This window comes from Crocodylus porosus, unplaced genomic scaffold, assembly GCF_001723895.1.
Source record: "Crocodylus porosus isolate Cpor-Errol unplaced genomic scaffold, CroPor_comp1, whole genome shotgun sequence".
Classification (NCBI taxonomy): domain Eukaryota; kingdom Metazoa; phylum Chordata; order Crocodylia; family Crocodylidae; genus Crocodylus; species Crocodylus porosus.
In genome coordinates this window covers 49217258-49241150 of record NW_017728909.1, presented here as the reverse complement: position 1 = coordinate 49241150, position 23893 = coordinate 49217258, and the positions used below count along the sequence as shown (strand labels likewise).

Here is a 23893-nt window from a genome sequence, read left to right as displayed (position 1 = left end):
AATTTGACTAAAATAGGCTCAAAACTCAGGCAAGACTCAATTAGGCTCAAAACATTAGGGTTATGTTACTAACTCTACACTATATACTAATTGAGACTCAGGCCAACAGTTGACTTTAAACAATTCCAGCACAGCCTCTACCTATTCAACTGTCATATTTTATGGCTGCTTAACAGATGAAGCACCATCTCATCCATTAAAATTTGTTTTTATGATTTAAAATAGTTTAATAGCTTCTTCTTTAGAATAAGGAAGTACTGCAAATGGAAGCCTCTTCTCTTCTACTCTTCAGTAGCAGGTACTAGTTGATACCAATTATAATGGCATTTTCTTTCCTACTGTGCTGTTTAGTGGAAATCTTGCTCTTTTTGTTTCTTAGAAATCTTAATCTTCCCTGGGAAGCATGCATGAATAGCTCAAGAAGGTATCATTTCAGCTGAGCATTTCTTTTCTTACAAGTCCACAAAGAAAAGAATTTGCACATTACACACTTGTAAAGAACTCTTATCAACCAAAATAGTCACAGACTATGTCTGTTGGCCCAGGTTTTAGAATCTGCCATAATGACAGCATGCCTCTCCCCACTGTCCCAGCACGTACAGAAGGATGAGGAACTCTTAACATGCAAAGTAAAAGCTAGGGACTATGGAAGGCACAGAGGATTTGTTCACCAGAGAGTTTTGAAAAAGTTAATCTGAGGTTCAGAAAAAGCAGTAGGTAAAGACACTCATGGGCTTCAATCTCTCTTCCAGAGACACAGGAAATGTACAGCTCCATCTTACATTGCGATTCACTCTGGCACTTAAGGGAAAAAGAATCAAAGATACCAGGATTTAACACACACGGTATGAACATAAGGCATAATTGCATCTATACCTAGAGAGATTTATAAAAGCAGATGAAGGAGAAGTTTAAGTCAAGGTCATTTAATTCTCAGAATAAAACAGAATGAAATCCAAAATAAAATGAGAATTTAGATAAGTCAATAAGCTAGCATCTGGATGATTGTCAAGGGTTGCTATCAAATTGGTAACAATAAAACAAATGGCAAGTATACAATACAAAGGAAATCTTCTTAAACTTTTTATGAAAGCAGGGATTTTCAGTTTTTTTCTGTAAAGTCATTTTGACTCTGCTTGGTATCAGAAAATCTGGATTTTTTTAAATTCACATGAAGAATGTGTGACAGGCTTTGAAATGCCATGTAAAAACTGAAATGGAACATCACAAATGATTTCTATATTTCTTCCAGCATGTTTTTGTTTTTCCTTCCCCTGAGTGAAATATACAAATAACCTTCTCCAAGTCTGATTTCTCCTTTAATGGATCTATTTTCCTTTCAACAGGCCCATATAATTCTCATTAATAGCAATGGGAACTACCTACAAATTGAACAATACATCTTTATTGTTTTACTATGTTCTCCTGTCTTCAAACCCGTCTAAAAGAATCAAGGGTACACTTTGATTTTGCTTCTCATTTCTCCCCTGTCAAATGTCAAGTAAAAGAAGTCTGCAGAGATCCATAACTACTTTGCAATTGTCACATGTTTTCCTGGTGGAGTTAGGTAACAAATCTGTTGCCATTTCCATAGATTTACAAGCCTATAGTTTGTCTCATTACCTGCTGTTTCACTGGTTGGGCCCTAAATTTCATTATAATCAGAGAAAAGCACAACTATAGTAAAGACTGAAATTACTATACTCTTTAACAGATTTTTCTAAAAGCAGCTTGCTTATTTGTATTTAAAAAAAAAAAATCAATGTAAATTATGAGGATCTGAACCCAGGTCAGAGGTCTAAATCTGTGGTCAGTTAAGCAAGGATTACCGAGGTACATCCCCCACAACTACATCATGAGACTTCAATATGTTACAGTGTATATAATATCTATATAATATCTGGGATTCAGTTATGGCTCGGAGCTTCTTCAAAATGATCTCATCCACTTCATCTGAACTAGGAGCCAGCACCAGACTAATTTGAGGAAACAATATTAAAAGTTATCTAGAGTAAAATTTTGTTCAAACCAAGTCAATAAGCCAGAGAAAGACGTGAATATATGCAACTGCCCTAGAGCTGTGCTACAAACCAAAACAATTGTAAGAAGTCCAGTGTTGGAATAAAGTGGTGGCTTAGGGTGATCTTTAGTGGTTCTTGAATCTAGTCACTGAAAGTTTGAGTCCCGCCCTTAGCAATTTTGTGAGGTTCTATATGTAGTAGTTGCTTTCTGCATGTTCCCCTTCTAAAAGTTTTGCCCTGAGAGCTAGGATTTGCATGTGCACACTCAGATATTATATTAGAAATAGCAGAAGCAAAAGAGCTTTAAGAGAAAGAAGATGAAAGACCTTAATAAGTATCAGCATTAGAGTAATGAAGTAATGCCATAACATCCTCACCCATTTCCTGAACACTGGGACTGACTCTAATCAAAAATGGGAAATAACTGTGATATTCATCAATATCAGCATGACAAGCGGACTAACTGAGTATCAGGAAAAGCACCATTTTAATAGAGAGCTTTGTTCTAAGAGCTGATATATAGAGATCTACCTAAATCATGCCAGAATTGTGCTGCACAGAGGCTTATTTAATCTTGCTCTTCTCACTGCGTGCTCCCCCCGCCACTGATTGGCCAAGGGGCCCCAGTGGCTGCTCTGCTCATTGCTGATCAGCTGGGAGGCAAAAAACCGTAGCATATTTAAAACCACATTTTTTGCCTCCCAGCCAATCAGGGGCAAGCAGTAAGAAGCAGGACTGCTTGAGCCTTCTACCAATCAGCAGCAGGGACAGACAGGAGTGTGGCAAAAAGAGCAAGATTAAAGGAGCCACTGCACAGAGCACTTCCAGTGCAATTTAGGTAGATCCCCTACTGATATGTAAAGCTGACATTTAGTAAAAGAGGCACTCATGTTTATCATGAAAATCAAAAAATAAAAAATTAACTTTTTATCATAGATCATTGTTGCTATACAAATCTATTCTAGCTAACAACTTCACCCCTTCAAACTGCTTCACCCCTTCAAACTGCTTCCCCCCTCAACTTCATCCCTTCAAAGTCAAAAAAGAAAGGTCAAATGTCAATTATTAGAACAGTAATTCTTAACAAGGGTGCCAGGCACACTGGGATGCCACAAGATCCTTCGAAGGGCAGCTTGAAGTACAAGGTAGGATTACCATATGTTTTCCCAGACAAGTCCTCTTTTATGGCCCCCTGTGCTGCATCTGGGCAGGTTTTTAAAATAAGAGCAAATGTCCAGGTTTTTCACTTGTCTTCTGCTCTCCTGGGCTGGCTGCTTGGGACTGACTGGGGCAATGGGTAAGATGATTGGCTTTTAGGGGTCACATGCTCCCAACGTGGGCTCCAGCAAGCTAGGTAAAGAGACAATGGGAAGGGGGGCAGGGGAGGGGAACATGCACAGTGCGGGAGCTGTTTGTGTAGCAGGGCTGGCTGTGGCAGGGGTCTGCAGGTCAGGAGTGACACTCCTCCCCCTCCCAGGTGTCATCTTCCGTGATGCTGGAAATATGGTAACCCCATAAACCAAGTGTGAAGAAATAAGCAGATAAGCATAAGCTTGACCTGCTTGCTGGTTCCCCTGCTCCTACTGCCCAGCCTCACTAAAGGAGGTAGGAACTGTAATAAATAAGTTTGTTTTTGAAATGGGGTGCTGCTCAATTCCCAAAAGGTATGGAGGGATGCCTCAAGTCCAATGAGGATTACCCACTTCACCAGAAAAAAATTTAGTCACTTGACCCTTATAGTAAAAAAAACATGTAGTCAACAAACCTCAAATGATATTTTCCACTCAAAACATATATGGAAAAAAACAAACAATGCACAAACTGCAATAAAATTAATAACTTCAGTCCCCTACATCCCCCTCCTTCTCAAAAATAATTTTTATAGACTTGTTTCACTCCTGTTAGGATGGAAATCCTGGCACAACTTTAACTGTAGAAGCACTTCTACCCCTTTAAAATGTCAGGATGAGATGGAGCATGCCCAGTAGTTATGCGTAGGAATGCTGCAAGCTGAGTGCAGACAAGATATCATGAGAGTACAGCCCAGACTTTAAAAAGCTGGAACAGAATATGGGAACAATAAAGTTTTCAGGGACTTGGACTACTCTGGAAAGTTTTCATTAACATTTCCACCTCTAATAATAATACCAAAATTGTTTTTGATCCTTGTTGGTCATAAAGATAACCAGGAAGTTCATTCAAGATATCACGGTTAAAATTAGTTTCTTACTAATTAGCTAATATAATGGATACTGTCTCCCTCAAACTTCCAAAAATTCATTAATTATTACCTAGTATGTTCCAGGACAGGTTCACCACATAGTACAGCATATATAAACTGTTCAAATATATACATGGTATGCCCCCCTAAAATGTATTTAAAAAACCCCTCAATCATTTCATTATTTTATTCCATCTCCTTTATGTGTATTAAGAAAGACAGCCAGCAAGAAGACTCTATTCCTGAAGTCTATTCACTATTACCAAAGACAGTGAAATCTGAGGAACTGTTAGCTATAATTAAGGGAATATGACAACAGGATTTCTGTAGTTCATCACCTACTTGTAATGCATGTGCCAGAACAATTAATTCCTACCTGATGATTTCTTCTAGATTTAGTTATATAACTTCCAAGCAGTTTCCTCATACTCTCATCATCAGTTTCCTCTAATGCACACTTTCCCATCTCATTTTTAATAGTGGATTAGCTCCATACCAAAGTAATAACTGTGCCACCTACAGGTAAAATATTTCATATATTTTTATTCTAACCTTTTATTTTAGCAATTCATATAGTTTTCTCTGGGGTGTATTTAGCAACACCAGCTGCTAGTAAAAACTACCAAGATCTATGTTAAAGAACAATAGCTCAAACTACCAGCTATTGTTCCTCAATTGTTCCTCTAAATTAAAGGTTATCCTAAAGCCTTCCACTTTTTTACATTTTAAAATTTTTTCCACAGTATACTACCAGCTGCCTATCTAAAATAAAGGTCTAAAATGATGGTGTCTTGTTGACATTTTGATTTCTTAAAAAAGGCAAATGCTGAAATGAATCATGGCACAGTAAATTTGGGCAAACTGTGTCTACAATCCATCAAATGTATGTAAAATAATTATTTAAGTCATGGAAATATGTTCCCTGGTAATTTCCTTTCTGGGGCTAACCCCTTTTCCTTCCGTTCAATATTAGTGGGGTTTCTTTCTTTCATGAACAGAGAAAGAAAGAAACCCCACTCAGCTTCACATGTTCATGTAATGGTAAAAAAGGATTAAGATAAAGAAGAGATAGGGACAGAGTGAAGTCCTCTCAGAGTACTCAAATTTAGGGTGTTCTGCTAGAACTTGTCCCAATGTGCAAACTCTCATTCAGCTAGGGATATTGAGAACTTCTCTTCACAAATGTTACCTGGGACTTTAATCCTTCTAATTATTTATTTTATGTCTTTATATGTCCCTTATTTACTGTAATATCAGTGTGCTTCACAGTCTGTAATGCTCTTTTCTTTATAATGCTCAGGATCGCCAACTGTCAGTAAAGTTACCATCAGTAAAAAAAAAAATTAGGCTAAATATGGTCACCAGTAAAGTTCAAGCAAAAATCTTTAGCAGTCAGTAAAAACACTAAGCAGCTGCAGCCTGAGTGAGGCTCTGACAGAGCACACAGCAAGACAACCTTGTGTCCAAGCACACCACCTTGCAGGAAGCATTCTCTCAGCCATGTGCTGCTTCATCCCTGGCTGTCTGTAATACTGTTGGGTCACAGATAGGCTCCTTCGGGGGTCTATGCTAGAATGGGGGAAATTGGGCCAGTGGGGTACGGCTGAAGGGTGGGCTGGGGGAGCAGAATGGTGCAGGTTACTGTCAGTCAAATCAAACTTTTTTACTTTTTTTTTTTACTATGTTTGATGTTAAACCCTTACATTGGAACCCAGAGCCTTTAACTAGGTCCTGGCAGAAGAGTTAAATTTACATTTACATAAAATGTATGTCAGTAAAAAACATTTGGCTGTCAGTAAAAAGCTTGTAGGTTGTCAGTAAAAATTTTTCTTGGGCTGGCAACCCTGGTAACACTTCATTTGACAGACAGGAGATTTAATCCCTGGGAGGATGACATGTCTGTAATGCTTCTCTATCAAACAAAACCACTGCAAGAATCAAGTGGCTTGAGTCTTCAACCACAGCATCTCAGGAAATTGAGGGGGTCAGTTGGGGGCCTCAGTTGCCTGTCCACCAGGGTTGAGTGGTGCAATTATTTTGGGCAGAGGGCTGCTTACTGAGTTTTGGCAGACCATCAATGGCCTCATGACAGGCACCCAGGTGCAGATAAATATTAATTTTCTAAATTTTTTAGAGTCTTCATGGGCTGGAGAGAATGGCCTGGTGGGCCGCATGTGGCCCGCAGGCCACATTTTGCCCACCCCTGCTGTACATCAATGCCAGGAGCATGGGGAACAAGCAGGAGGAGCTAGCCCTCCTACTCTCTAGTGGGCAATATGACCTGGTAGGGACCACAGAGACCTGGTGGACCCCTCACCTGATTGAAGCATGGCCATAGAGAGCTACACCCTGCACAGAAGGGACCGAGCAGGGAGAAAAGGCAGAGGTGTTGCTCTCTATGTGAGGGAGCAGTACACCTCTCTGGAGGCTGACATTGGCTCCAAAGATAAGCAGATTGAAACCCTCTGGGTCAAGCTTTTTGGGGGCGGGGGCAAGGTGAGAGAGACCTAACTGTGGGTGTTTACTACAGGCCACCAAACCAAATGGAGGAGCTTAATCTGGAGTTCTCTCAAGAACTGACAGAGGCCACACAAGCAAGGGACTAGGTTGTCATGGACGACTTCAATTACCTGGACGTAGATTGGGAGGAACGCTCAGCTAGTTCAGATCGGCCATGTAGCCAGCCTCTTAACTGTAACTGAGGAGCTCTTTCTGACCCAGGAAGTGTAAGCACCAATCAGGGGTACTGCTCTCCTAGACTTGGTCCTGGCCAAAGGAGATGATTTGGTGTGTGGCTTGAACAGAGGGTAACCTGGGCGACAGCAACCATGAGCTCATCAGGTTCACTGTCTGCTGCAAGGTTGACAAATCAACTAGCAGGACTAAAGTCCTGGACTTCAAAGGCTCAGGGTATTAGTAGGGGAGGCGATGTAGGACCAGGGACAGAAGATGAATGGGGTGTATGATGAGTGGTCATTCCTCAAGGACGTGATCCTCAAAGCACAAAAGAGAACTGTTCCCACAAAGAGGAAATGTAGCAGAAGGGCTGGAAAGCCCTACTGGCTCAATAGGGACATTGTGGTCCTCTTGAAAAATAAAAAAGAAGCGTATGCACAGTGGAAGCTAGAGACAGTACTCAAGGAGAACTGTTTAACAGTGGTCTGCACTTGTAGGGAAATGATTGGAAAAGCTAAGGCAGTGACTGAGTTTAAGTTAGCCAAGGGAGTCAAGGACAATAAGAAGTCCTTCTTTAGGTATGTAGGGAGCAGAAGGAAAACAAATGGAAGCATGAGGCCCTTGCTTAACACCTCAGGATAGCTGGTAATGGACACTCAGGAAAAAAACTGAACTCCTGAATGCCCGCTTTGCTTTGGTATTTCACTAGACCAAGAGGAAAGACAAGCGAAATAAGGATCACAGGGGGCATGGCGGAAATGAGTCTTCCCACTGCGGATGCTGAGCTTGTGCAAAATCAACTAGAAAAGCTAGACATTTATAAGTCAGCAGGACCAGATGGCCTTCACCCAAGAGTGCTGATAGAGCTAGCTGAGGTCATTGCAGAACCCATGGCAAAACTCTTTCAGAAATCATGGCACACAGGGGAGATCCCTGAGGACTGGAAGAGGGCCAGTACTGTGCCCATCTTCAAGAAGGGGAAGAGGGAGGACCTGGGCAACTATAGGTCAACAAGCCTAACCTCCATCTCAGGGAAAATCCTGGAAAGACTCATGAAAGAATCTATGTGTGATACACTCATTGAGGGTAAGATTCTGAATGACAGCCAGCATGGCTTCATCATGGGTAGGTCTTTTCTTACCAATCTCATCTGCTCCTATGAACAGGTCTCTTGCCACCTGGACATGGGAGAGAAGGTCAACATTATATACCTACCCTTCCAAAAAAGCTTTTGATCTAGTATCCCACAATACCCTTGCGGAAAAATTGGAAGATTGTAGGCCTAACTGCTCAACAGTTCAGTGGGTGGAAAACTGGCTGTATGGTAGGACCCAGAGAGTTCTCATGAACAGATCTGTGTTGTCCTGGTGAGGAGTGGCTAGTGGTGTCCCTCAGGGGTCTGTGCTTGGATTGGTGCCTTTCAACGTCTTTATCAATGATTTGGATGTGGGGGTGAAAATCTCACTAGCCAAGTTTGCGGATGAAACCAAGTTATGGGGGAGCATGGTCATGCCAGAAGATAGGTTGTAGATACAGGCAGACCTGGACAGGCTGGAGAGTTGGGCAGTCCAGAACCAGATGAAGTTCAACACTCAGAAGTATAACGTGCTCCATCTGGGGGCAAACAATCTCAAACATACCTACGGGCTCAGGGGCGACAATTTTACTTGCACCACGACTGAAAGGGACCTACGGGTAGTAATCAACCATTGCATGAATGTGAGCTGGAAATGTGATGCTGTGGTCAGCAGGGCAAACAACATGCTGGCATGCATTAACTCCTGCATATGATACAAAACTAACAAAGTGATATTCCTACTGTACTCCACACTCTTGAGACCACAGCTGGAGTACTGTGTCCACTTCTGGGCACTGCACTTCAACAAGGATGTGGAAAAACTAAGAGGGCCCAGAGAAGAGCCACTCATATGACCAGGAACTTACAAGACAAGCCATATGAAGAGAGGCTGAGGGACTTGGGCCTCTTCAGCCTACAGAAGAGAAGGATGAGAGGGGACTTGATAGTGGCTTACTGCTACATCAGGGAAGTACATCAAGAGCTTGGTGAACAGCTGTTCACTGGGGCACCCCTGGGGAAGACCAGGAGCAGTGGATACAAATTCCTGGAAGGCCGCTTCAGGCTCAATTCCAGGAAAAACTCCTTCACAGTCAGGGTGTCCAGACTGTGGAACAAACTCCCTCCAGTGGTGGTGCAGCCACCTACCCTGGAAATCTTCAAAAGGAGACTGGACAGTCACCTCACTGGGGTCACTTGACCCCAGTTGTCTTTTCCTGCCTAGTGCAGGGGGACTGGACCTGATGATGTACAAGGTCCTTTCCAGCCCCTAACAATCTATGAATAAGCCCCACCCATTCTTTCCCACACCACACAGTTAGGCAGAGTAGATATCTTACAGGGTCCTAAATGAGCAATCCAAATGGTGTTCTCAGGCTCTCTGTCTTAGGAGAGTGTTCTCAGCTATGGTCCTGGGCTCAGTAGGGAGGCAGTACAGTCACAAATAGTCTGTGGAAAATCAGGGAACTGAAATTGGGTTTCTCATGTCTCTAACTAATACCTTGTCCATAAAATGATCCTTCTTTTTCTTCCCAGGAAAGCAAATTCTAATCTGGATTAAGGAACTGGAATAGAACAAGATTTTAGTGATGGAACTCTCTATTTCCCACAAAAATAGCTACAAATCCAGAGGTGGGCAAAGGTTTGGCTGGAGCAACGAACTGTCTTGTCCATTGCTGAAGACAAAAATCCTGGCAGGCAGAAGGGACAAGTGTATAGCTGAATCTCGGAGGTGCTGTGCATGTATGAATCATGTACTGTATGTGCCACAGAGTGTGACAAAGCACATTTGTACCAGACTAGAAGTAAAGTCAGAATCCAGAAACAAATTATAACACTAAGCACAGGTATTAACAGATTTTAACTAATCCATGTTGACATTGATTATTCAGTTGATTTATTTCAAAAGTTCATTTGCTATCTTATAAAAACCTGCTGCACTGGCTTCATGTAGTGGAGTCCATCCTAGGGCACAAAGGAAAATTATCAGCTGAATCTCATATAGGAATAACATTTTTCATAACAGCTTGTGTCAACTGTATGAATCAGGGTTGCTCAACCCCCAGTCCAGAGCCATGTTATCTGGCTGACAGGGCTCCCCATGGGTCCAAAAATTTGGCACCAGGGGAGCATTAGCAATTGCCAGTCCCTGCTATCAAATTTCCAGACCCAGGAGACATGGAGGTATAGAGCCAAATAGGGCCAACTGGGGTGGTCCAGGGCTGAGTGGGGCTAGAGTGGCATGGGGCAGTGTAGGGTTGAATGGGGCAAATCAGGACAGGATGGGGTAGTGGAGGGCTGAGCAGGGCAGCACAGACCAGCAAGGGGCCTCATAAGGTTGGGCAGAGGTAGCATGGGGTTCAATCCTGGCACATGGGGCACAGTCCAACTCACCGATTGGCCCCAAGTCACTCAAGTAGTCCACAAGGCCAAAAGATTGAGCATCACTAGAGTTAATTATTTGGTTACATTTTATTTCCCAGAAAGGCACTAAATTATTAGAAATCACAGTATTTGGATCATAAAGTGCCATGTGACAAAATATATAGCATTAAAAAGTGATGTGGGTAAAAGGTTCTAAAACGCCTACTTCTTAAGAACTGTCTATCACCATAACAGTAAAGAAAAATCTCAGCTTGCACATTCTCAGTCAAAACTCACTAAGGTTAGGCTGCTTAATTCTGAAAGGCCCTGCATACACTGAGCATGCTCGAATGCCCAGCAAGAGGGAACGGGCAAGATGGGAATTTTTTTCTCCAATTGCTCTTCCCAGTAAACTAGAGTGCTGTGTTTCTAGGCACCCAGATGTAGAAAAAGATTAATCCCTCTTCTGCCGGTCTCCAGACAGTGACTTTTAGAAAAGGGAAGCTTTAGAAATGCAGAAGAGTAAGAAATGGCAGGAACAGTAAGAGAGTAGAAAGAGCCAGTGAAGAGAGTAAATAGCATGACAAGGGACAGGGACCACAATTCTGTTGTGACAGGAGGAGCAAAGGAGGATAAAGAGGCAGAATGGTCTATGACCACTGGAACACATTCCCCTTCAGAACCTGGAACTGAACACAGGAATCTGAGTGTCTGCATACTGCTGCTGTCAGCAACTGAAACCCACTGGGCAAGGTGTGTGCCTCATCCCTCTCTATTGGTCTACACGGAGCATAACAGCTACTATTGCCATTGCTTCTTCCATTACCACAGGTAGAAGAGGTCTGTGTTGTGATGTAATGGTCTGAACTCTGATTATGACCCAGGCTGCAGTTTAATATGGTTCCACATGACAGGATTTCTGGTGGGGTTTTTTGTTTGCTTTTTAAATAAATAAGGATGTTACATTTACATTTTACATTAACAAATACACTAAAAGAACATTATAATTGCAAACACAAGTTCTCAAAAGCAAATACATGGAAAAATTAAAATTGTCTGCATGCCTTTAAACTCTTCTCCCTTTTGCATATGTATCATGATGTAGTTTTTAACTGCAAAGTCATAAACAATTTTATTTCACAAGATCCATGTCTTGTTCAGTGTACAAGACAAACTAAACTACCCCTGAGAATGAATCAGGGTTTCACATCGAATGAAGCTGCTGTCTGTAAAATATTCACTTTATTGCTGGTCAAAGGCTGATCCTTAAACCCAATCCCACTCTCAGGCAGGCATCATGATACCTGGAATTTATGTGAATTATGACCTAAGGATGCTATCCTAATCAATAGGGCTCGGTACTTAGGCTTCTTTTCCAGTGAATGGGGAGATCTTAATATCTCCCAAAGCCAATCCACTCATCAGGGAAAAGAATCTGATAGAAACAGTAGGAATAGGGATATGTCTGAATTCCCACTCCTTGGAACTAAGGTGTCAGATTAAGGGTTGCCATCATGTCAAGATCCACACTGCTCACAGGAGAGATGCCCACCTGACAACACCCTGAGAAAAGCATTGAATTGAGTGTAAAGCACTGAAACTCTGTTCACCCTTGGACATGGCTGATGGTATTACCTGTCCTTTGCCAAATAACCTAGTGTTTTGAGTACTTGCCCAGAAAGTGAGAAACATGGGTTATTATAAGCCCATCTCACCCTACAGGGATTCAACCAATATACCTTGCTTCTCACTCTTAGACTACCAGTTAGCTTTTAAACCAAAATACTTGTACACTAATTTTGTATTAGTCGTGGTCTCAGAACCCAGCATGAGCTATCTGGGGCCAGATTTACAGGAGTGTTAAGTGCTTCCAGCTCTAACACAAGTACTGTGATTCTGAACTGAGCTTTGAAGATATTGGGTATATCTACACATGCAGTTAATAATAAACTCTGGAACTCTGGTGCAGTTCATGCTCAAGTTTATTGCTCCTGGGCACAGCATTTACACGTGCCTGCCGAGACAGCAGCATGTTGATCAGAAACAGAGCACCCCTAGCTGGCAGGGGGCTCAGGCTGCCAGCCTAGGGCTGCTTCTGCCTAGCTCAATGTGCTGTGGAGGGGCTGGCTGGGGCACAAGGGTGCTCCAGTGAGGGGCTAGACAGTAGGCATCCCCCGCACTGTAGCACCCTCATGCCCCAGCCAGGTCCAGTCATTGTCTACATGTGCATTTTGGCATGCATGACTACTCTGCTGTAGGATAGTACTTGTCCTGGACAGTGCTATTCTACAATGAGGTTAATTAAATTTCCTGTGCCCTAATATGGTTGCACATGTAGATGGTGATGCTTTACTGCAGAGATAATTAGTCGGCTCTGCACTAAAGTGCACCTGTAGATGTACTCACAGTGTTCTATAAACATGCTAAAAAAAGAACCTGTGTACATTTCAACTTGGCACCTAAATTAAAGGCTATGTTTGACAGCTTGGTTTTAAGTTCCTGTACCTCATTTTTCTATCTCTAAAATGGATAAGTTAAGTAGGTATCCTATGAGAAAACAGTAGAGGGGATTAAAGAGATTCCAATGTAATGCATCTGCACAAGTAATTTCAATTAATTTTGAATGGGCATCCTTAGCCATATTATTTCCTAACTTGTGAGTGCTTGATTTTTCTCCCTCAATGTTCTTATCAATGTGGGTTTTTAAAGTTATATATATTATATATACACAAAGGTCTACATATTTATTTTCTCATGAGCACATATCAAGTTAACCAAATAAATATTCAATAACTCTGTGTTTAATAAACCAAACACTTGGCTGGGATCATTTAATCAGGAATGATCCTGCATATGGCAGGGGGCTGGATTAAATGACCTTGTCATATCCCTTCCAGCCCTACTTTCCTATGATCCTATGATCTTTCTGTTTGTAATCTGGTTGCAAGCATGTTTAATACTTACATCTACATATTTGTATTGCTATTCACAAACTTAGCGTTTAACTGAATTTGCAACTTACCACCATAGTCCTGAGCATTTGCATTTGCACCGGCTTCTATTATATCATGTACAAGATCTATATCCTCTTCGGTAACAGCTCTATGCAATAGGATTTCACCAAAAACATTTTTGCTGTTGATTGTTGAAAGTGGAATGGAGAAAACAGCTGCACACAGAGACTTCTTAGCAGAGGTTTGTTTTTCTGAGAAACATAAAAATTGAGATCTGGTAAGCTTAAAAATAGGTTTGCTCGATAGCTTTGACTGGATTCAGTTTGCAAGGCAGCTAGTATACAGCTTCTCAGAAGAAAAACCCTGTCACCATGAATCTCAGTCCAACTGCTTCTCTGCCTATTTACTTCAAAGATCTGTCAAAAGAGAGACATTTCAGAAAGCTGTTCCTGCAGTAAAAATAGGTAAACATTAATCTCCCTTAATAAAAATCACATTTCACCTGGCAGTCTGTGCATAAATATCATGTTGATGTCAACAGAGTTTGGTACACAGAATGAAAGAATATGACTTTTAAATGGTGTCTTTTCCACTTTTGACTTTCCATATTTCAATGATATTTTTGGCAAGAAGTATTAGTATTAGTAATTTCTCAAAACAGGTATGCTCTGGGCCTGGCACAGGAGTTAGCACAGAAAGGCACGTGTAAGGGCTATTGGTGGGTACTTCACTTCTGAGCTGCCCCTGGTGGTGATGCATGGCACATCCCATACCTGTTGTGCCCCTGGGCAGCCAAAGCTCCCTGACACAGAGGAATAGACACCCAGTGCTGGACCTCAGGTAAAGGGGATGAGGGAGTGATCCAGGGACCCAAGGAATCTGCAGATGGCTGCTCAAACCTGCCTGCCTAGTCACAGCAGCAGCAGCAGCAGCAGCTGGTGGTCTCCTACTTAAACAAACACCTAGGGAGCTGCGCATGGACACAGCACGTGGACAGAGCATGAACAGGGAGCACTGAAAGGGGCCCAGAGTGCGGCTGTGAGAGCGGGCCTTAAAGGGCTGTACAAGTTTGGTGGTGGTACGAGCACAGTCCCGACCTCCAATATGGTGATGAATATGCACCATACTCCTTGCTCTGGCTAGATACCTGCTTAGGGGGTACCTGCTCTGGATGGATCACCCCTGCTTGGTACCTCAGATTAGGGGTAAGGCCACTTTGGATTTAGTGCTGACTAAAGGGGAGGACATGATAGGTGACCTGAGGATTGGAAGTACTCTGGGTGACAGTGATCATGACTTGATTAGGCTCATCATCCACTGAAAGGCTGGGAAACTAGTTAGTAGAACAGAAGTCCTAGACTGTCCTAGACTTCAGAAGAGCAGACTTCGGTAAACTCAAGAGATTAGATAGAGAGCCCCTCTCCGACCAGCAACTGAATGATTTGGGAGTTCAGGAACAGTGCTGCTTCCTTAACGGAGAAATTCTCACTGCTCAAAAAGAGGCCATTCCCACATGGACAAAAAGTAGGAAAGGAGCCAAGAGACCCGCTTGGCTCAACACGCATATTAGGAAACTATTGAAAAAGAAAAAAGGTTACAAGCAATGGAAGAATGGTTCAGCAACCAGAGAGGAGGACACTCTTAGTGCCAGGGTCTGCAGGTATGAGACAGGGAAAGCCAAGGCAGGCATGGAGATCAAGCTGGAAACCAGAATAAAGGACAACAAAAAGTCCTTTTATAGGGACATAGGGAGCAAGAAAAAAATGGGCTCCACTGTGGGACCCCTACTGAATATGGACGGGCAGCCCACAGTTGATCCCCATGAGAAGGCAGAGCTCCTAAATCAGTTCACATTAGTATTCCTGAAATCAAACAGGGGCTGTTCACCTGTCCAGAGGCCCTGGGAACATGGGGAAGATAACAGACTACATGAAATCAGTCCTGAACAGGTGAGGGATCTCAAAACATTTGAACCTTTTCAAGCCTACTGGCCCAGATGACCTGCATCCGAGAGTTCTGAAAAAACTGGCTGAGCTTATAGCAGAGCCACTGGCAAAGCTGTTCAAAGATTCATGGAACTTGGGAGTGGTCCCTGACGACTGGAAGAGGGCCAGTGTGGTACCTATCTTCAAGAAAGGAAGAGGGATAACCCTGCAAACTACAGACCAGTCAATCTGACTTTGGTCCTGGGAAAAAAATTGAAAAATTGAGGCCATCGATTACTATCTGGTAACTGGTGTGGCATTAAGAAGTAACTAGCATGTCAAGGTAGATCATGCCTGACAAACCTGGTGTCCTTCTATGACCAGGTAACTAACCATTTGAATGAGGGACGTGAAGTTGATGTCATTTACTTGGATTTCAGTACAGCCTTTGATTCTACAAGGTTCTCTCAACTAAATTGGAGGGTACTGGGCTGGACCAGTCTACAGTGATGTGGGTGGACAACTGGCTTAGAGGCCAATCCCAGAGAGTTATAATCAATGGGATGGCCTCATCCTGAGGGGACATCTCCAGTGGTGTCCCCTGTGCTTGGACCCATGCTCTTTAGCATATTTATTAATGACTTGGATGAGGGGGTGGAAAACTCAGTGGTTAAGTTTGTGGATGATACTAAGCTGTGGGAAAATGCTGGCACATCACAGGATAGGGCAAAGATCCAGGATGACCTTGACAGACTGGTTTTATGGGCAAAATGAAATCAGATGAGGTTTAACAGAGAGAAGTGCAAGGTTCTTCATCTTGATATGAAGAACCTTCACAACAACTACATGATGAGTGGTGGTACACAGGCTGGGACAGCATCTGAATGGGACCTGCGGGTCACAATCAACCGGAAGATGAACATGAATAAACAGTGCGATGAGGTTGCCAGCAGGGCAAATAAACACTGACATGAATCAGCCAATTTGTTCCCAGTAGATCCAGGGAGGTGCTTCTCCCTGTCTATTCAGCATTGGTGAGGCCACAGCTGGAGTACTGTGTCCAGTTCTGGGCACCACACTTCAGGAAGGATGTGGATAAGCTCAAGAGGGTACAAAGAAGGGCCACCCATATGATTAGGGGCTTAGAGGATAGGACCTATGAGGAGAGACTCCAGGAACTGGGCCTGTTCAGTCTGAGTAAGACAAGACTGAAAAGTGACTTGATAGCTGCCTACAGGTACGTTAGAGGTGAGCATCAAGATCTAGATTTCATAGATTTCATACATATTAGGGCTGGAAGGGACCTTGAAGATCATCAAGTCCAGGCCCCTGCCCCAGGGGCAGGAAGTCAGCTAGGGTCAAAGGATCCTAGCAAGATAAGCATCCAAACATTTCTTGAAAGAGTCCAGAGTAGGTGCCTGCACCACTTCTGGAGGGAGTCTGTTCCAAGTACTGGGGGCCTGGACAGTAAAGAAATTTTTCTTATGTCCAGCCTGAAATGGTCTTGGAGGAGTTTATGACCATTGGTCCTTGTTTTACCTTGGGGCACTCTGGTGAACAGATGTTCTCCCACATCCTGATGTACACCCATTATGTACTTATAGGCAGCCACCAGGTCCCCGCTGAGCCTGCGCTTTTCCAGGCTGAAGAGTCCCATGGCTCTCAGCCTCTCTTCATAAGGCCTATTCTCTTGCCCTCTGATGATGCACATGGCTCTCCTCTGGACTCTCTCAAGCTTCTCATCCTCCTTCTTGAAGTGAAGAGCCCAGAATTGGATGCAGTACTCCAGCTGCGACCTCACCAAGGCCAATTCACTATCATCGACCACTACTCTCTAGGTCTGACCTCGGAGCCAATTTCCCAGCCATCAGACTGTGGTGTAGCCAAGGCCACAGTTGGCCAATTTTCCCATGAGGAGGTCATGGGACACCAGATCAAAGGCTTTTTTAAAGTCCAGATATATGACATCAATTTCTTCTTCCTTGTCCAGGTGGTATGTCACTTGGTCATAGAAGGAGATAAGATTGGTCAGGCAATACCTACCCATGTGTAGCAGGACACCAGGGTGCCTGCCACTAGATAATGGTGTGTAGCAGGGCACTAGGTTGCCTGCTACTGAATAGTAGTAAATAGGTTTAGCTGCCGTTCATTAGGGCAGCAGGTGCCAGTTGCTATGTCTACTAATTGGGTCAGCTGACCACCAGGGGGCAGGCCCTAGCCTTTATAAATAGAGAAGGCTAAGGCCAGAGCCAGTTCCCCTCTGGCAGCTGGAGGAGCAGCAACTCTGCTGCGGAGCAGAGCACGGTACAGCCGTCTGACTGACTGAGAGTCTACATGATGAGACAGGGGGAGAGAACCCTGACAGGAGTGTACATTCTAGCCGGTAGGCTTATTGTTATGTTACAGCCGTGTGGCTTGTGGTTCTGTTTAGTTATCGTTACACCGGAGGACCGGGCGAGGCTGTGGAGGAGGCCTCATCAGGAGCTCCCCAGTAAAGTGGGGGTGTTCCTGGCACCACTGAGGGTGCCGTGTTGTGGGAGTGTCCTGACCCCAGCCCAGAGTGGGCAGCTTCGGGAAGAGTTTGGTAGAAGCAGAAGCCCAGTGGGGTGCAGGCCCAGGAAGGCGGGTCTGAGAGTGGGGGGGGTCCCGACCCCAGCCCAGCGGGGCGATATTGGGACAAGCGTCAATTGGGAACCCCAATTGGGAAGAGCCCCAGTGGGGCATAGACCTGAGAAGGCGGGTCTGGGGGCCAGGCGAGGCTGAGGCTGCCTGAGCCCCAATCCTGAGAAGCCCGAGTCAGGCGCAGGATCCGAAGAGGGATCCGGGAGCCAGGTAAGGCTAAGGCCGCCTGAGCCCCAACCTTGGGAAGCCCGAGTTGGGCATAGGAGGCCCCAGAGCGGGCAGAGGCGCGGAGGCGCAAACAAGGCCCGAGTGCGGGCAAGGAGTGCGAGAAGAGCATGCACAGGCCCGAGAGTGGGCAAGCAGTGTGAGCAGCGTGAGCAAGGGGCCCTGGTGGGGTCAGAGAGCACGAGAAGTGCAAGCAAGGTCCCAGTGTGGGCAGGGGAGTGCATGAGGTGCGAGTATCTTGGAGCAGGCCCTGGGAGAGGGTGCGTATATTGGACATTGGGCAGGCCCAGTGGGGCACTGCCTGTGAAGGGGAAGCCCCGGAAGGGGGCAAGCCCAGGGCTATGCCCCGGAGAGAAGAGCGAGTCTACTAGGAAGCCCAAAGGGAGTAGCCCTGGAATCATAGCATAGCAAGACCGGTCCCATGCCAAGGGGGCAAGAAGGCATAGCAAGACCGGTCCCATGCCAAGGGGGCAAGAAGGCAGCCTCCCACTGATAATAATAAGATCAAAGACGTGGCGGGTGAGATAGAGGGTGCGTTCAGGACCCAGACTTGGCACGGTGGGCAAGGGCGCTAGGGGAGGTCATGGCACCCCTAGGGACAGTCCTGGCACACCGTGACAAACCCATGCTAGCTATTCCTCAGAATGTTGCCCTCAGCCATCTTATCCAGAAGGGTCTCTTTGATAATTTTCTCCAGAATCTTACTGGGGATTGAGGTCAAGCTGATTGGCCTGTAATTCCCGGGATCTACTTTCCGCCCTTTCTTGAAAATGGGTACCACATTGGCCTTCTTCCAGCCTTCAGGTACTTCACCTGAGTGCCATGAGTTTTCAAATATTTTTGCCAATGGTTGGGCTATGACACCTGGCAGCTCCTTGAGTACACTAGGGTGTAATCTGTCAGGACCATCTGACTTGAAGGTGTCCAGCCTCTCAAGGTGATCCTTTACTAGATCAACACCAATGCTGGGTATAAATACGCCCTCACCCTGGTCGTCCCTCGTCTTGCTAGGCAGGGCGGTCCCATTGGACTGATGAAAGACTGATGCAAAGTACCCATTAAGTAGATTGGTCTTTTCCTGGGTGTCAGTTATCAGCTGTCCCATTTGGTTCAGCAGGGGTCCAATGTTACCCTTGCTTTTTTTTTCAACTCCCTAATTATCTGAAGAAGGACTTTTTGTTGTCCTTGATATGTGAAGCCAGGTGGAGCTCAGTTGCAGCCTTGACTTTCTTGATCCACTCCCTGCAGGTACAGACCAGTGTTGAATACTCCTCCTTGGTGATAATGCCAGCCTTTCATCCTTTATAAGTCTCTCTTTTGAGGCATAGGAAGTCCTCCAGTTCCCTACTAAGCCCAGGGGGTTGCTGCGCTCTTTTGCTACCCTTCCTTCGAGATGGGATGGTCATCCCTTGAGCTGTCAGGATCACTCCCTTGAGGAGCAACCACTCCTCTTGGACTCCTCTTCCTGTTGAGTCGTGGTCCCTTAAGGCCTCGACAATGAGCCTCCTGAGCTTGTCAAAGTCAGCTTTCCTGAAGTCAAGGACTTCTGTATTGCTGACCGACTTGCCAGCTTTGCGATGGATAGTAAAGGTGATCAGCTTGTGGTCACTATCACCCAGCTTCCCATTGATTCTTAGGTCACTGACCAGGTCATTCCCTTTGGCCAGTACCAGGAAGCTATGTGACTGACCGGATTTGGCCAAGTGCTCTTCCCATGATATGTCCGGGTAGTTAAAGTCTCCCATGACAACCATGCACTGAGAGCATGCAGACTCAGTCAGTTCCCTGGTGAATTCCTGGTCCAGCTCTTGTTTGTGGTTAGGAGGTTTGTAGTAGACTCCTAGGGGAGCAACTCTTCAGAAAGGCACCTTGAGAGAAGATGAGGACCAATGGCCACAAGCTAATAGAGGAAAAATTTAGGCTGGACATAAGAAAAAAACCCTTTTTCCATAAGGTTACCAGAATGTGGAACACGTCCCAGCAGAGGTGGTGCAGGTGGCATCCTTGGAAATATTCAAGATGAGGCTGGATAAGCACCTTGTTGAGTTCATTTGAGTAACCTCCTGCCCATGGCAGAAGACAGGACTTGATAATCTTGCAGGTCCCTACCAGTCCTTTGTTTCTATGATTCTATGAAAATTATGATAAAAGTTTGCTCTTCTGAGCAGCCAGCGTAGTTATTCCTTCCTCTTCTTTTCACCAACCATACTGAATTCAGAAGGAATTTATTTTACCACTTCAGTGAAACTGTAGAGGAAGATTCATACAGAGGTGAAAACTAGGGCTGTGCAAAGCTTCAGGTGCTGATATGCTTTGGAGGAGATTTGGACCGATTTGGTGGCCAAATCTCTGAAACCAAATTGAATCAGGGGACCAATTAAAAGATCCAAATAAATTCAAAGCTCTCCAAATCTTTGGAAAAGATTTGGAGAGCTATGATGATTCAAACAGTCCCTGGTGGCTGCAGCAGGGAGCTGCAGCCAGACTAGGATCTGGTAAATAGTGGGTGGGAGAGAAAGGGCTGGGGGAGGGGAGAGGAGACCATGGGGGGACTCCTGCCAGGCCCCATCCCCTCCCCGTTCCCCCAACTCCACCCCGCCCCCCAAGGCTGCCCTGATTGCCCCAGCTTCCAGTGCTTTAAAAAAAGCCCCATTGACTGGATGCTGCTAGGCAGGAGGGTGATCCCACTGTGTGGGGGGCTCTGCCATGAATCCCCTGACCTGCCCCCCACTGTCCCAGCCCTCCCCATGGCTGCCCCACCCAGCCCAGCTCCAGCCCTTTATGGAAAAAAAACAGGAAAAACCCCAGGACTCAGCGAAAAACCCTCAGCTCCTGTAGCAGCCCCAGGGCTTTGGAGGGCTCATGAAAGAGCCCCCCCATGCAGTGCAGGGAAGTGGGGGACAGCAGAAATCACCCCCCACCAGCAGCAGCAGTGAGTCCAGGGTTTTTCTCAGGTTCTTTTTTTCTTAAAAGGCCAGAGCCATGGTGGGTGGGGCAGTCATGCTGGGTGCAGGACAGCGAGAGGAGGGTCGGGATTTGTGCAGAGCCCTCCACACAGCATGGGGCAGTGGGGGGCAGTGGAGATCGCCCTCCTACCCAGCAGCGTCCTGCAGGCAGGGCAGCCATTGCTGGGCAGGGGATGGGCCTGGCCTGGGTGATTCGGAGATTCGGAAATTCAGCAGCAGCCGAATCTCCGAATCAGATCTGGCTGAATTGATTCAGGACAATGATTCAAATCACTGAATCGAATCACTGTCCCCTGAATCAGTCGAATCTGACACAAATACTAGTTGATTTGCACAGGCCTACTGAAAACCTGGTTGAAGAATCAAGACCTATATTTGGACTCTATTCTCAAAAATAACTGTTTGCATTTCACTTCAAAATATAATCTTCCATGATTAAATGTGTATGTGGGAAGATTTTTTTAAAAATTTATAAAGACTGTGTGCAAGATAGTCAGCTTCTTTTTCCCTTAGAGTGCCAACTATAAGAAGTGTTTTTAAAAAGCTGGTGCTGAGTATCTGATGTTGTTGTTGTTGCTGCATTGCTTCATAACAAGGTAGTTCCACATTTCTGCCTTTGAAATACTATAAAGCAAACCTATACTTTTTTTTTTAGTTCAGTAGATTTGTTTGAATTTTCCTATAAGACTGATTTATGTGAAAAATGAACAGAAACATTTCTCACCAATTCTCTTTGCAATTCTTTGGCTCCTCCTTATCTGTTTGTCCTGGTTATTTATATCCAAAGTTGATCTTTTACACATATCATCTCCCAGCTCTGAACACTGGTCTTCACTGTCCTTAGAAACAGACTCTTGCATTCTATTGAAGAAAGATTTGTTTAAAATCAACAAATATAATCTCACCATATAAATAAGAGTGTAATATTTACACTAGATTTACATTTAAACTTACATAATTTTTAAAGGAAATGTGTGTGTGCTAATAATATATATATACACACACATATGTATGTATGTGTATTAGGGCTGTGCGAAACTTTGGCAGCCATTTTGTTTCAGAGGTGTTTCAGTGCCCAAAACACTGAATCTGAAATGAAATAGAAGGCTCCAAAACATCTCCAAAACTAAACAAAACCATCCAAAATGTTTCGCAAATGTTGTGGATGTTTCAGAGGCGGGCTTGCAGGGAAATAGAAACTCAGAAGTGGGAGGGGGAAGGGGGAGTGAGAAAGGACTGCTCTGATATTGACATCTGTAGCTGGCCAGTGTCTGCGAACTGTCCCTGAGGTCCCTTCCAATCCCAGTGCTCTGGGAGAGGGATGACAGCCTGCTATCATCTCATGTACAGATCTGGGGGGCCCATGGCCCCCAGGAGGAGTCTGGCACAGCCCCGCAGCCCTCCTGGGGAATGCGGGTAATAAGTTGTGAGTTCAGCAACAACACTCAGGACACTCCTGGATTGAACTAAGAGTTATGTATAATTCTCTGGAATCATATCCAGGGTGGATCTATTGACGTCAGTATATGTATTCACATACTTGCTATGCCTCTGACTTGACCCAGTCCAGTCCAGTGGAGAGAGAGGAACCAAGAACACCTCTAGCTCCTTATGGCAGAGAAAATGGAGTCCCCAGTGCTGCAAAAAATGCCACAAAGCAAACTGAACCCTGCAGTGCTGAACATGAGGCTTTGGCCTTAAAGGGGCAGTACAAGGAAAACACAATAAGACACAGCACCCCTTCTCCCTAGACAGAATAGTCAGCCAATCATTTGGGAGGACTCCACTGCCGTTGTGGTCTTCCCATATAACTGGACTCAGTAGGCGGTTCAGATGATGGCGCTGTCAGCCTATCTGGAGACTCAACAGTGACGCTTCCTTCTGATGGTGATGGAAAAGGGTTTGCCTTGGTTTGAACAGGTAGGCACTTCCCTAATGAATCCATGTCTGTCGGTGGTAGATTGGTGCTTGGAGATAGCTCAGATGTAGGGTTATCAGTAGAAGAACGCCCACGCAGCTGGTCCACGTAACATCTCCAAACTGGTCTGTCATCAGTCTGGACTGTATTTGATATGGGTCCTGTGGCACTTACAATTTTAGAATGAACCCACTGTGTGCCTGTCCCATAGTTTCGAGCAAACAGTCTCTTCTGGAATGAAAGGACGTAAGGTACCAGATGCCAATGCAGAGTCCAACTCCTTTTCTTTCCTAAACTGTATGTCTCTCACAAGGTTACCTGGTCATAGAAGGACACCAGGTTTGTCAGGCATGGTCTAACACAGTCAAGGCATGTCTTCAGTCAACAATCCATAAGAAGCTCTGATGGGCTGGCCCCCGTTGTAGGGCAAGGAATTACATGTTGAGCAAACAGAACAGATGCGAACACTGGTATTAGGTTTTAACACAAGAACAATTGGTGTGGCCCAGCTTGTAAATACGATTGGCTCAAGGACGCCTTACACAATAAGCTGATTTAATTCTGCATCAATCTTCGTCCACAGTGTAAAAGGTACATTCCAAGCCTTCATAAAGATAGGGGCTATAGCAGGATCCATTTGGAGAGTCACAGGTGGACCTAATTCCTCGGAGAATACCTGGGGAAACTCCCTTGCAAGCCTTTCCAGACTTTCTGTGCAGAGACTGTGTACGCCTTGAATACTGATTCCCAATGGTGAGAACCAATTTTTCCCCAGAAGACTTTCATAGATTTCATAGACATCAGGGCTGGAAGGGATGTCGGGAGATCATCAAGTCCAGCCCCCTGCCCAAAGGGCAGGAAGTCAGCTGGGGTCATAGGATCCCAGCAAGATAAGCATCCAATTTACTCTTGAAGGTGTTCAATGT

The 23893-nt window shown here is 44.8% G+C and overlaps 1 protein-coding gene across 1 annotated transcript in view; it reads right to left on the bottom strand.

The window, feature by feature from the left end:
* The window catches only part of ANKRD31 (ankyrin repeat domain 31), a 136574-nt gene that overhangs the window by 76641 nt on the left and 36040 nt on the right, over window positions 1-23893 (bottom strand). The window contains 5 exon segments of the mRNA XM_019531705.1: window positions 4619-4719; window positions 4722-4758; window positions 9897-9958; window positions 13380-13562; window positions 21774-21910. Coding sequence (XP_019387250.1) covers window positions 4619-4719; window positions 4722-4758; window positions 9897-9958; window positions 13380-13562; window positions 21774-21910 — 520 coding nt within the window.